The 15,274-nt window shown below is 33.8% G+C and overlaps 1 protein-coding gene across 1 annotated transcript in view; it reads left to right on the forward strand.

Moving 5' to 3' along the window:
* SAMHD1 (SAM and HD domain containing deoxynucleoside triphosphate triphosphohydrolase 1) overlaps window positions 1–15,274 on the forward strand; it is a 33,158-nt gene that overhangs the window by 8,316 nt on the left and 9,568 nt on the right. The window contains exons 2-8 of the mRNA XM_015813781.1: window positions 1,962–2,028; window positions 3,379–3,451; window positions 6,091–6,251; window positions 6,964–7,079; window positions 11,540–11,610; window positions 12,975–13,130; window positions 14,264–14,364. Coding sequence (XP_015669267.1) covers window positions 1,962–2,028; window positions 3,379–3,451; window positions 6,091–6,251; window positions 6,964–7,079; window positions 11,540–11,610; window positions 12,975–13,130; window positions 14,264–14,364 — 745 coding nt within the window. The remainder of the gene's footprint in view (window positions 1–1,961; window positions 2,029–3,378; window positions 3,452–6,090; window positions 6,252–6,963; window positions 7,080–11,539; window positions 11,611–12,974; window positions 13,131–14,263; window positions 14,365–15,274) is intronic.

A 15,274-nucleotide genomic window follows, 5' to 3' on the forward strand; every position in this document is an offset into this window, starting at 1 on the left:
AGTATAAAGAGCTTTTAGGTAAGTGGATTAGGCGGTTGGAACTTAAGTTGAACTCTGTTTGCTATGAGGTTCTTCACTGGGTGAGTTTGAGCTATTAGTGATTTTTTGTAGCCTAATCCTACAAGCCACAGGTGATATATTAAGTTTAAAACTGATGTCCAGTTTTGCTTACATACAGGCAATCTTTACTTATTATATCTGTGATATCTGTAAAAATGTGATTCTAGAAATGAATTGCTAGAAAATATAATTCAAATTTATCTGAGGCATCCTTGGTGCTTTCTGAACTTGCTTGTTTTCTTGCAGACATTTCATTACCCAAACTAGATAACTACAGTGCTAGTAAGGAGTGCGGTTTGCTGTCAGTTTATATTCTAGTGGCTTGCTCTGTCAGTGTTCAAATTTATCACATTTTAAACTGAAGTTTTTCTAAAATGTATTATGATGATAATTATATTAACTTCTGACCAATCTGTAGGATTTTAAGTATAATTTTTATGAGTTTGGCTATAAAAATAATTACACTGGGCAATACAATAGAGATTTTGCAGATGGTGGCTTGCCGAGTTGGAAACTAACCAGGGTCAAGTGTGGGATGGGAGACAGCTAGGCTAAATTGTGTTGGCATTTTATTCCTTAACAATTTTGTCATGAATTGAGATCAAAGAAACAACAGGCATGAAATTAAGTACTTTATTTTTCAAGAGTGATAACTGCAGAGCCCCCCTCATCCATTCAGCACACATTATACACCTTATAATCAACCCTCCTATAAAATATCACTCCCTTATTCAATCACCTGTCCTTACTAGGGCCTCTAACTTTACTGAGAATACATTTATCTAAAGTGAAGCTATCCTGTGAATGCATACCTTATCTTATTTCCTTGGGTAAGCTATCTTTAAGGCTTGTGAAAAGTAAGAAGGCCAACAATATCTTAAGAAACAAAATGATAACATGGTTTCAGAATCTTAATAAAACTGTAATTGTCAGCTGCCACCTTAATGCTTGCTTGTCCTTTGCTAAAATACAATAGGAGACTGCCATGTACTATGGGGAGGTGGGGAAGGCAAGGGGCAAAACAAAAGTGAATGCTGTATCTCTTTGAGATTCTGCTTCAAGGTCACCTGGCATACCAGCTGCATACCTTCTAGTGCTTGGATTGACCATTACGAAAACATCCTGCCTGAACCTTACTGGTCACACAGGGGTGGGCAATGGGAGGCAGCTAAGGGAGGGAAAAGTTGAACTTAGAGATTTTAGTGCCCGATTCACAGTTCTGGCTATGCACTACTGTAGTGCACTTGACTTCTAATAAAATTATATCTTTTTCAACAAATGGAGCCAAGGATCATTTGTATTTAGAGGTTTAAATTTGTGGCAGGTCTGACAGTAATGCTGTAGTAAAATATCCTAATACTTAATAACTGGCAAGTCAACATTTCAGAAGAAAGAAATTAAAGTAGGCAAGATCAAACTACTTTGCAAGTAGCAAATCTTCAGGGCACTGGTAAGACCATATTCTTTACTATGTAACTTCCTTCCTGTATCCACAAGGAAGTTTTGCAATGTGTATTGGAGGTCCTCTGGTTATGCTAATTTATTCTAGGGTAAATGCAATATTCAGCTTTTCCTATATTTATGGAACAAGAAGAATCACTCTGTTAGAATAACATGAAGAATTAATTTACAGGATATCTGTGCCTTTAATTCTAATAATTTATTAAATATTTATGTTGCCTGGCTCTCAAGACACTATTAACATGGATTAGTAGCCTCTTCATACTTTATATTTTCATGGCTTCTCTGAAGAATGTATGATTGCATGAATCAAAGCAATACTGTACATATTTCAGGGTTATTAATGTATATTCATTAATTGTAGTCCTGTAACCTCCCAAATAATTTCAAAATGATAATTTCAGAAAGAAATATTAAAGTGTATGTATTTAACTCCCTAGAACATAAAATAACCGGTTCAACTGTGCCATATCTCACTGAATCTCATCTTGAAAAAATGGGAATTCGGTAAGCAACTTTTTTATTTATTCAAATTGAAAGAATTATAAGAATTGTATGTCTTCTGCATCTGCAGAGCTCTTTGGTTTTGCATTATTATTGTTTGCCTGAATAGTATAATATACTGAAGTGACTTTAGTTTTCAGAAGCTGATTTTAGGAAGATTTTTTATATTGCCTTGGTAAACAAAAAAAACGGAAGATATAAAAAAGCAAAAATACAAGCAAAAACAAAAACAAAATAAAATGAAAACATAATACATACCAAAACATTTTAAAACCTGTTTTTAAACTTTGCTTATACCCTGCCCACACACAATGATATAAGTTTGTCTTTCCATTGTGTTGATAGACAGCTAGTTCACAAATCATTTATCCAAAATAACAAACATGGAATACCACTGTCTACATTGTGACAGGTTTCTCTGTTACATGCTGTCATAATTTCAAGGATAACACAAACTCAACAGTATACTAGCAAATGTTTTTATTATAATAAAAATATACAATAAGCAACTTTTCTTAGTGAATAACAAAATAAAGATTTTCCCTGATGATATAGCATTGTGTTATCTTTTATTGTTAGTAATGTCTTACTTTTAATAAGAATTTATCTTACTATATATTTTATCTTATTGTCTTATATTGTTTTGTCCTTTTAATGCTATTTATGTTCTTACTATGTTCCTTTCTTTATTTTCTAACTTTATGTCCTGTTTCTGTTTCCTGTACCCTGTTGTCTGTTTCACTTGATCCTTGTAACCTTCCTTATTTCTTTTATCTGTATCCTTTTTGATAAGAACTGTGGCCCTAATCAAAGTTGTGCAGGTCTTTGCAGCCCTAAGTCACACTAAGAAGCTTTTGACTTCTGCCAAAGGATTATTGCTTTTGTCATTGTGGTTTAGGGGTGCCCTGTATCCTTGAATTAACACTACTATAACGTATCCTAATAATGGATACTGCTTTGCTTGCAGGATGTAAATAAAGATATAGTATGCATGCCATTTTATAGCTAAAATCTGCAGAACATTGCTCCGGGTGAAATGAGAAAATGAAATATTTGTATATGTTCTCATTAATCGTTAATGTGGAAATGTAAATCTATTTTTATTTTATTTAAATAAAATATTTAAATCTATTTTATTTTATTTAAAATAAGAATAAATGTATTTTTTGTTCATGAAGTTATCCTTTAAAAATCAGTGATTTATCACCATCACTTTCTGCCAGAAGACATTTTACTAAAAATTTCTGTAAAAATTCTTGTCTTAATATGGAAGCTAAATTAACTGCTACTAAGTTCATTACTAAATAAAATATCGAATAATTGTTTAAGTTACATTATATGTTTTATTTTCAGAGCTGTAGGAGTGAAAGAGAAGCTGCTAATTTGTGTGCGCCAACTGGCTCAAAGTCAAACTGATATAACAAAAGTGAGAGAACAATTTCTTATTTATTATGTATGTTGAAAAAGGACGATACCAAACAAAATTAGTCTTGCTGTAATATTATATAATTTTAATACTTAACCTGGTTATAAAATGCTTATTAGAATATAACAGAAGTCTTTAGATATTGCATCAGTGGTAGAGAATAGAGATGCTTTCATTTTTATATGTTTGTTTAGGTGTTGTTTTACAATTGTAAAACCACCTGGTCTGTTTTCTGTCTGCCCATTAATTTCCAAATCATTGTTATATAATTCAAAAGAATGTTAGTATCTATAAAATTCAACTTTGAAACAAAATGTGTGAAATAACAGTTGTTTAAAATGAAGTCTCTATAACAGAAGGCCATATCATATGAATCATAGGATCTTGATGATTAGGACTCTGGGTTGATGTATAGTCTGAGTTTGAGACCCGAATGCTGTTGTGTGACCTAGTTGTTCGAAAGCGAGCAATCACAAATAGATAGGTACCATTTTGGTGGGCACATTAATGGGGACATGAAAGGAGCCCCCAACTGGGCAATGGTGATGTTACCAGCTAATCCTTTCAGCCCTTTCAATGGAAAAGGATTGCATGAACCAATGTTGTATTTTGAATTATGCATCTCCAATGTTTAGCTGATATTACATTACATTCTTTCTGAAAGGATATATAGATATCCAGCAAAAAATTATACTTTCTGTTAAATTAACTATAATCTTAAAATGATAAAAATAATAGCCAACAGATGCTGAAGTTGTCTTTCACTGATGTTCATCAACTGGATATGCTAATTTCTTCCATGCCTCTGTGTGTCCTTGAACATTTAATTTAGTGTATTCTAACAACTAGAATAACAAGTAGTTATTTCATTAATTTGATATTTTTGCTTGGAAAACTTATAACCTCCTCCTTTATACATGGTAATCTTACAAATGGATCATCAAACAAATCAACTCAGAGTACTCATTTGAGACACAAATGATCAGACTGAAGTCATCCTTCAGACACATTATGGGAAGACCTAACTCTCTGGAAAACTCTACAGTGCTGGGAAGGATGGAAGTAAAGAGGAAAGGAAGTTGACCAACAGCAAGGCTTTACCATTGGAAGAATTAAAAGACTATGTTGACGACAGTGGCTTTGAAAAAAATATATGGTCACTAAAAGTCGGCATTGACCTGATAGCACATAATAAATCGTTATAATAAAGCAAAAAATCCCACATAACCAGAACAAAGTTAAGCAGAAGATCAGTTATTTAATCATATATGAAACTTTGAACACAGGGAAGATTATTGCTGGAAAATAATCACTTATTACCTGTAGTTCTCAAACTGGAGTTATGTTAAAGTGTCAATTTCTCCCGATAATCAAGATCTGATTTAAGCTTCCTTCCCAGTAGCATCCAAATATGTCTTATAACATCTAATGCAAGAAAGGGGGGCAACAGATATTTGAGTAAAAGCAGAACCAAGATCTTTCCAGAATATGAAGGGGGACAAATATTAACTTTCTAAGTATGCCTATATTATTTTTTAAATTACTTAAATTCTGTGATGAAATGGAAGTTTAGATTACCCCAATGATAAAACTGAAAATCTGGAAAGTTAAAATTCCCTGCTTTTTTAAAAAAAAACAAAACACCGAGGTCCATCCCTTCCATAAGAATTTTCATAATATTCTTAAAACAGATAACTTTAAAAAAAATCCTCCTTTATCTACAGGCTTTATTTTCTACCCCAAATCTCTTCAAGATGGTAAGAGAGTAGCCATCTATAGTAGAATGGCGGAAGAAAGATAATAGCGAGTGTCATGGAAAAACCCAATGAAAAAGACAAGAGACAGCAACACAAAACAATAATTCTTACTTTAAGATTCAGAGGTTTATTTTGCTAATAATTTGGAACATAGCAAACATAATAACACAACATCACTTACGTAAAAAACTCATTGCAATGAGGTCCAATGACATAGCAATTCCAATAAGGACTGCGATAGGCCAATGGCAAAACAATCAGGTCCAATCTCAACTCTTTATACCCTTTCCCGTCCTAAGACTGTAGACAGATGGTCAGCAATCTTATACTTTCTGCTGATTTTCTGCTGACTTCCTTCTGACTTCCTTCTGACCCTCTGCTGAACATAACTTTCCACATACTCGTGTACATTTGAACCTGCATCCATCAGCTACTTTCAGTTCCCTATATCTTACTGTTCCAGTCCTTATGTTCTAAATATATTTGAAACAAGCAAGCTTAGCAAAATCATATTAAGTAAAGTACAGTTGCAAACTGCAAAATTAAGCATAGCACAAACTTTGATTCAATACTTTTTCCATGAGGCCTGATTTAGTTTACCTGGGCCTAAACCTTGCATAGAAGAACAATAGCCAATATTTTCATTTTCCACACAAGTATTAAAATCATTACTCCAGATTTTTCAACTTTTGTTTTATATGGGTGATGAATTTGTCCCAGTTGATTTTCATTTGGGCTACTTGTTACTTGTTAGTCAGGGGCTTTTAATTATCCTGTGTTTATCTTAATTTTTTAGAATTAGAAAAAGGCAATGTTTATTCTTCATTGAAACATTCATCATTGATTAACGGATATTTTAAATTTTTGTTTTGCTTTTTCCAGGTATTTAATGATCCAATCCATGGTCATATTGAAATGCATCCTCTTCTTGTTTGCATTATTGACACACCTCAATTTCAGCGTCTACGATATATTAAACAGTTGGGTGGCACTTATTATGTTTTCCCAGGAGCATCACACAATCGCTTTGAACATTCTCTTGGGTAAGGAGTACTGTTTACTTGTTTATACATAGGAATTGCCTTTGTATAAGTAAAAAGATTCTACTGAAGTTTTTAAAACAACCAGTTCCTGCTATATGTTTTCCATTGATAGAAATTTTTATATTTAAATTTTGCTTTATGATGCTGCATATTTAACTATACTTAAAATTTACAATACATAGTATTTTTTCATAAACCTTGGGAATCACCAGTAATAATTGTAGTTGAAAAGAAAGACTACTTGACTTATATAGCTAGTATCTTGAATATAATGCAGTTTATTATGTTGAATACCATTAATAAAACTGGGATTTGTGTAGAGAGAATTTCTGTATTGTAGGGTTTCCATGCTCCATGCAAAAAATAAACAGAGAGGAAAACGTTTCTTAATTTCTGCTTGAGCCAAAGAAAACTTGCCTCTACATAGTGTATATAAAATACAGGCAAGAATACGCAGATATTGTTTTCTTCCTTTAAAAAAAAATCTTCCTTGTTTGACATTAAGTGGATGCATGAGGAAGATTTAATTGTTCAAAACAAAGATCTTTTAATATGAAATATTCTCTACTATCTTATAATATTGAAATTCAGAATTTAAATAAGCCTTATAGCAGTTCATAATTGCATTACATTTGTAACTTAAATTCCCATTTTATTTATAAATCTTAAATTCAAGCCACAGAAAAGATAATTTCTTTCCTTTTTGGAAAAGTGTTAGTCATCTCGCAGGCCGTTTGGTGCAGGCGTTGCAAGAACGACAACCAGAACTGAATATTGATCAAAGGGATGTTCTCTGTGTTCAGATTGCTGGACTTTGTCATGATTTGGGTAAGTAATCTTTTTGCTAATAAGTAATATGTATATATACATTTTATACTATTTCAAACTATTTCTTGTGGCAGTTTTAACAACTGTATTAACTTCTTTTTTTTTGAACAATTTTTATTAATTTTCTAATTTTACATTTAAATATTTGAAAAGCAATGTGGCGGCTGAGTTGATCAATAATTCAATAACATACAAATATCTTTAGTACAGATCTCAAACTATTACATTAAATAATTCCTCTCTTTCCCCCTTAGTATATACTGTCTCATATTTAAATTAATACAATTCTTGTTTATATCGCTTAAATAAAAGTAACTTTCTTACATTTATCAATAATTTTTGTTTATACATATCTTAGTTGTTTTAACATTCAATCTTTTTCGACAATCACTGTCGTGATTAGTTTTTCCCAATTTTTAGTTTCCCATTAATGTTTAAATTTAACGTTTAATATTTATAATTTCCAAGTTTTAAATAACCCCAATTCCCTTTATCACAATTCATCACAGGATCTAATGTTCAGGATACACGTCTTATCTATTTGAGTTCTCACCATCTTACATCAACTAATCAATAATACAATATAATATTCTTATTTTTTAGTAATTTCCAAATATCTTAAATTTAGTAATCAAAATTTCTGTTATTTCAACATGTAATACTTCCTCTCTTTTTTCTCTTAATATCTACTATCTCATATTTAAGCTAATAATTTTTATTATTGCCACTAAATAAAAACATATTTATTACATTCATCGATAAATTTTTAGCTTATATCTATCTTAATTACCTTTACATTTAACCTTTATAAGCAAATCAACATTCAGATTTAACTGTTAATATTTATACTTCCAAGTTTTAAATGACCAAAGTTTTCTTTATCTCCACTCATTACAATATCTAGTATTCAAAGTACACATTTTATCTATTTGAGTATATTCTAATTCTCACTAGTAAGTCAAAACCCCAATTTTCTTCAGTCTTATTCTAGCTTTCTTTCTTTGCCAAATCGCCTTCCATGTCCGTGCTTTTGAATCATCAAATAAATCTCCCTTTATTATTATGTATATTGTTTGACGTAGAAAAAACTATCCGGTCGCCATTTTTTTGAGAGGACTAACAAATCATCTCTCTATTTTTCCATCTCGACGTAGTTGTCCTGAATTGTTTATCTTCTCTTCAGTCTGTTCTTCTTCTTGATCCTCAGTTTTTTTCTGATTTATGTAGAAAGTCTTTTCCCTTTTCCATATTGTCAGTCCCTTTTCTGGATTTTCCATTGACTGTATTTGTTGATCAATTGAGTCTTCTGTCATAATATTTAATTGTTCTACTTTTTCTGTTGTATTCTGTGTAGTTCATTTTTTAGTTGTAATCAAAGTTCGAGTTCGTATCTCTGGGCTGACATCTTGTTCTTTTCTGTAACCTCTTATTTCATCAGTAGCTGTTAGAATAATTTGATGAATTCCTTTCAACATAAAAAGAATCTGTTCCTGGCCTTCATCCATATTCTCTTTGTAGTGTATTAGGTTAAAAGCTTTGCAATCAGAGAATACAGAAAAAAAAAAATTTGTCACTGAGTATGGAACACACCTGGGCTTCTCAAGGTTATATAGCTCTTATCAATTGTCTGGGCTGCTGGCCAAGTCTCTTTTAAGAAATAACAAGTTGTAATGTCAGGTTTAGCCACAAGATGTCGCCTCTACCATTTAAAATTTTTCTTTTAAGTTCCAAATTCTTATAATCTTTTCAATTTTGCTTCTTTTTTATAAGTAAACACCCAGATCTTCAGTAACGATAGAAATTCTTTTAGTCCACAAACTTGAAAAAGTAAAATTCCAATTAGGATCAGATTATTCTCGCAATGTTTTTAAACTCCTCTGGATAGTCAGTTGCCGTTGTTTCTGGAGGGAGGGGTAAAATCTAACTTCCCTCTCCACAGGGGGGAAAGTACTTTAAGCAGCTTTTGCAGATAAAAAAATAGATAGAATAAGAGAGAGAGGTAGATCTCACCCAGTCTCATCCGCGCTGCTTTATAGTTGCCTGGTGGTAAGTATGACTTCGGCTGTCTGCTATGGCCGGTCTTTCGTCCGCCGGTTTGGAGGGCTGCCCCTGATCAAGAGGAAGGGCTACCGCTCTTCTGCGATCAAGCGGGGATCCCCTCCTTGCTGGTCACCCCTACAGGGTGACTTTTGACCCTTTCCAGGGTCCCCCAGCAATGCGAAACTGGACGCGGAAGACGGAGCTTGCCTTCCCGACGTCCATGGCGGCCGCGTTGGCAAACCAGAAGTCTTAACAACTGTATTAACTTCTGCATTCACTTGATAAAATGTATGTTGGCCCTGAGATAGGAAAATGGACAGATTTCATGCTTGTGGAAAAAGAATAGGGTACAATTATAAAATACTGCATTCAACATGAGACAGGTGAGTCAATTTCTATACAAAAGAATAAATAAATATTAATGTGATGTAAACTGTATCAATATTTAAAATGCAGTTGTTGAGGTGGCTAAGGTGTACAAAGGGTTTACAAAAGTCAATTTAATGATGAAATGTCTCAACTAGAATTTGTTATTTTGACTCTTATCTGCTGTAGAGATGTGGTAATTCAGTGCTTCTCCACCAATGGAATGTGACCAACTGATGGCACACAGAAGTAATTTATGTGGGGTGATAGTCTTTCCCAAATCCTATGAGAGAGATAGAAGGTCACAAGGCCAATCCTGTTAAGTATGCTAAAACAAATAGAGCTGTACATCCACAGGAGTATATTTCTGCTGTCGATGATTAGAGCTTTAGAGTCAAAATAATTTATTTTGTTGTTGTTGTTAGCTTTGTGCCATTCTTTATTTGGATATATATACTTACTGTAAGCTTATAGTAGTGTAAGGTTTTTAGCTCAGAATCCTAATAAATCCCAATGAGACTCTGAACACAAGGCAACTGAAAAGAACACAGGTTTATTCTTTTGATCAAAGGAATAAACTGGGTGTCTCAATCTCTTGTCACACGCATGCACTGCTGTGAGACAGAGGAGAGTAAGAACAACCTAATCAGAAAAATTCTGCTTTTTATAACTAATACACATGACAAAGTTCCTGCGTGTCTAAAAAGTTCCTTTGAATTTCCTTATCTATTCTAGCTCGGTCTGAATACACAATAGCTTAATAGCTGGCCATTAGTCCAGAAACATAAGTTGTTACTTCTTCCAGCTGAGCCTGGATCCTCAGCAGAAGAGCAAAAGAGGAGACAAGGAGAAAAAGGGGGTGGAAAAAGAACGAAGTGTTGCAGATTCTCTATCTCTTGGATCAACACAATTTAAAGTAACAGAAACATTTTCTTTGATTAGCACAATTTAGAATACAATGGAGCACATACAGAAAGCAAGCAGGAATAAATGAACAATAGCTGGGCTATGTTATACAGGAAAGATTGATTATACATAAAAGATTATATTTTGAAAGATTATACTTTGCTTGATCTCTACAGTAGCAAACCTTATTTTTAGCCCCAGTTAGCTGTCATTATTTTGTGCAGGTAGCTGTAAAATTTACAGGATAGATAGCTTTTATCACAGTCACTGACCAGCAGTTGAATTTGTCAGGAGTGTTATTACCATGTTTTACTTCATTAATGCATTCCTGCTAGTTCCTGTCTAGTTCCTCAGGCTGCCTCCCTTCAGGTCCCAGATTACTTTCGGTTCATTTATAACAAAGACCTAAGTTGCAGCCAGCCACCATTTTTGTGTTGAATTCTGAGATATTTACAGAAATAATTCTTTAAATGACTCTAATGACACTGTTTTGCTTCACAGCATATCAACTTTTTAAATATTATTCATTTTAATGTTAATATTTAGAAACATCTAAAAGAAAGGTAAGGCAGGAAGATCTTGCCTTGGGAACTCTGGCAATAGTTTAGCATAATTATTCTGTGAAAGGAAAACTAAATATAATTTTTACATGCAGTGCAGTTGTTAGAAAGATAAATCTTGTGTATTATCAATTAGCACAAATATAAGTCCAAATGCTAAGGTTTTTCTGTTTTTAGGAACTGATTACAAACCATGTTTTGAATAATGTAACAGGAAGAACATGCCACTTTCTTTGATTTCTAGTTTGTTTCTTTGGCTTAATATTGCTTTTAACTTTTAAAGTTCTACTCTATAAATTAAATTACTTATTTCAACACAGTTTTTTCAACACAAGCAATTAAAATACCGGTATTTTGAAAACTGTTAGAAACTTAAATTTTAATTCTAGTATAAATCAGAGAGAGAGGGAGTGGATTAAAAAATTACCAATTCAGGTTCAGTACACAATAAGTGAATACTTCGGCTGTAATTTAGTAATACCTCAATAATTTGAGGAACATTTGAGTAGTATATCTATATGTGTTTAAAAATACACAAATACATCTTAACTCTGCCACAAAGATTAATTGCACAATCTTTACTTTTAGGTCATGGACCATTTTCACATATGTTTGATGGAAGATTCATTCCACTTGCTCGCCCGGGATTAAAATGGAAGGTGGGTATTATTTTATTTTATTTATTAAATTTATATGTACTGTAAATGAGATATGTCCATGGAGATTCTCAATCATCCAAGTCATGGTTTGATGTTTGATGGAGGATTCATTCCACTTGCTTGCCCGGGATTAAAATGGAAAGTGGGTATTATTTTATTTTATTTATTAAATTTATATGTATTGTAAATGAGATATGTCCATGGAGATTCTCAATCATCCAAGTCATGGTTGTCCCAAAGATGCTTTTCCAAAAGGCAACCAGACTTTCTTGGATTTTTTTCTTGAAAATGTTTTGCTTCTCATCCAAGAAACTTCTTCAGTTCTGACTGAATGGTGGGGAATGGAAGGATTTTATATTCTTTGCAGTCATCTGGTTGTTAGCACTCTGAGGGTTGATCATTAGCGGTCTGAGAGTTCTTGAGGCTAGTTGGGCATTTATCTGTATCCTCAGAGTCACATGAATCAGAGTGCAAATCGGTGCAGAACCTTCTTGGGATGGCTGAAAGGACTGTGTTGTAGACAATCTTTCCATCTGTTTCTGAAAGACAAAAGTCACTCTTTTGAAGGCAGCAAAAATTAGCATTCTGGTCAAAGACAGCAAGAGAAACCGTAGCTTTTGGAGACTCTGTCGTAACTTTGAATAGTCACTAAATGATTTGTCGTAAGTCGACAATTACCTGTAGGAGCAAGTATTTTATTGCTGCTTATTCCCTGAATGGATAGACAAGCAACAATAACTGCAGTAACTGTAAATATTGTTTGCAATACATACAACCTTAAAACTATAGCAAATTACCTCCAAAATAGCTGGGATTCATAAGCCAAATTTAAATCATAGTGGAGATTTAAGCAGAAATATTAATTATGCTGGATTGATTGATAGTTTATATTGTGATTAACATAAGGGGGTGTGGTGGTGCAGCAGCATAATGACCCTGGGTTTGTTGGTCAGAAATGGTCGGCACTCTGGCTGTTCAAACCCATGACACCACGTGACAGACTGAGCTTCCATCATTTGCCCCAGCTCCTGCCCACCCTAGCAGTTTGAAAGCATGTATAAATGCCGGTAGATAAGTAGATATCACTCCAGTGGGAAAAACTAGTAGCATTCCATGTGGGAGCCGGCGCTGAACCTGCCCAGTTGCAAGGCAAAGTCAGTGGAAGAAAGCCTATATGACCCGACATCCACCAAAAGCTACTAGCCAGCTGGGGCAAAGCTAGTTTGCCCCCTGTAGTGTACCCGTGAATAGCATGCATGCGTGAATAAAATGAAGTAGCTGCCAGAGCATTGTAGACTCCCCTGACTATGTATGCCGTACGCTTAAAAAAAAGTGATTTAACACATATATATCTATATTTACAGCATGAGCAGGCTTCTGTTCAGATGCTTGAACACTTAATCACTTCCAATAAGCTAAGGTCAAAAATGGAATATTATGGTCTCAAGTTGGATGAAGACATGGATTTTATCAAAGAACAGATAGCAAGTCCTGTTGAGAATAAAAGGGGGGTTGAAAAGGTGAGTTCCATTTTTCATATCCCTGGATCTTATCTAAATGTGCAGTTTACTAGAATGAACTGGGATCAAAAGAGGAAAGAGGCAAAAGGCAAGGTCATTAGTTTCTGTTAGTTACTTATTTTAATAAGTAAGGTGCAAGAGGTCAGTAGGACAGCAAACGGTTGCGTGCAGAAAGGCTCAGGCTTAGTCTTGACATTTCTGAGGGTGGAAGATGCTGCTTGCTGACATGTTTAGAGCTATCATTAGAATAAATGCATAAATGTTTTTTCAATCCTGTTCAAAAAATAGATAAATATTACTTTAAACAAAATTAAAAACTGAACTCAGAAATGAGGGAAGGCTTCTAAGAAATTTTTGAAATGTCATACAGAATTAAGACACCCACTAGGGCACATATATAAACTCTCTATATAAATGCAAAACTTTTTTTTAAATCAGGCATCGTACAGCAATGGGAATAATTATGGAATACATCTATAATCGATGGCAATTAATTTTCCCAAGGGCCACATAAAAAACTGAGACTGTTGTGGACAGTCACCGCTGTCCCCCCCCCCCCCCCCGTCCATCCCGATACTGCACTGATGCCCTGGCCCCAATGCCGACACTGCACTACTGTCCTGCCTCTTGCTGACGCCCTTCTCCCACCACTGCTGCTGCCTCACCCCCCCCTCGCCTCCATGGGCCGGGCTAGGGCTGCCCGCTTTTTAATTCTTTATGATTAAAATAGCACTTAGATTTAGCACCTAGACTTATATACTATTTCACAGTGTTTTACAGCAGTCTCTAAGCGGTTTACAGAGTTAGCATATTGCCTCCAACAATCTGGGTCCTCATTTTATCAGTCTCAGAAGGATGGAAGGCTGAGTCAACCTTGAGCCCATCAGGATTGAAGGAACTGAACTCCTGGCAATATGAGCAGAGTAAGCTTGCAATACTCCAGTCTAACCACTGCACCATCATGGCTCATAAAATACTGATTATAGGAATTAATTTGCTGCAGCATTTATAAAACTTTGGAAAGGTACTGCTGAAAAATCTTGGTTCCATTGTAATTTATTTTCACCATGAAATAGGTAAAAATTATTGATTAGAAGACAGTATTTGCTTACATTTTTGTCCTTCTCATTCAGTGGCCCTATCATGGTCGTTCCCAAAAAAAGAGTTTTCTTTACGAAATAGTGGCTAACAAAACAAGTGGCATTGACGTTGATAAATGGGACTACTTTGCCAGGTATGGAAACGTTACTATTTATCGGACTTGAAAACATTTTTAGAAGTGATATTGGAAGAGTTTTGCCTACAACACCTTCAACAAACTGAAATTTTTCCATTTCTAAAAGAATAGGAATGTATTTTTCTTTGCAGTTAGACTCCTTGAATTTTATCAATGATTTTAAATGTTTTTATGCTTTGTATGTTATTATGTATTATTTTAGATTGTTAGTCATCTTGATGTAAAGGCAAGCATACATAGAAATAATAAATAACCTAATGTGGTATCCCTCCTCTATTCATATATATCAAGAGTGGGCAAGAAATACCAAACTCTATTCATATATATCAAGAGTGGGCAAGAAATGGGCTAGATCTTAGCTCAGTTTTACCTCAAGCTTTGTCATGTATTTTAATAAATAAATAAGAAATTAAGTTATTAATTGGATCATTTTGAGAAATCTTTGATAAGCCAATACGTTGGTACCAAATTTAGTTCTGTGTAAAGTAGGTTGATATCAGTACAAATGGAAATTTTCAATTATTTTCATTCCACCTCTACAATATCTCGACCAGTAGCACTCTTTCTATTGATTCTGCAGAATAATATATCAGAAAGCTGTAGAGGAAGCTGAGTAAAAATAAGCATCCTCACCAGTCCACATTTGATGTTTTTCTGAGTGAAATGATTCCTGTGGATCTATAATTCATAGTAGAAAAAAATATGGTGGAAAATGAGAAAGAATGTTGGTCAGATGATAACTATGACTTTAAAATCAAATAAATGAACATTAAAAATGTTGATCGCTATAGAATGTTGAAATACATTATTGACCTTTTTCATGTTCATCGTCTATTTTGGTTTAATAATTTTACTACTGTTTTGCTTTCCATAAATAATATTTTAAATCAGTACTGTATGTTAATTT

This window comes from Protobothrops mucrosquamatus, unplaced genomic scaffold (genome assembly GCF_001527695.2).
Source record: "Protobothrops mucrosquamatus isolate PMUCROS unplaced genomic scaffold, P.Mucros_1.0 scaffold194, whole genome shotgun sequence".
Taxonomy (NCBI): domain Eukaryota; kingdom Metazoa; phylum Chordata; class Lepidosauria; order Squamata; family Viperidae; genus Protobothrops; species Protobothrops mucrosquamatus.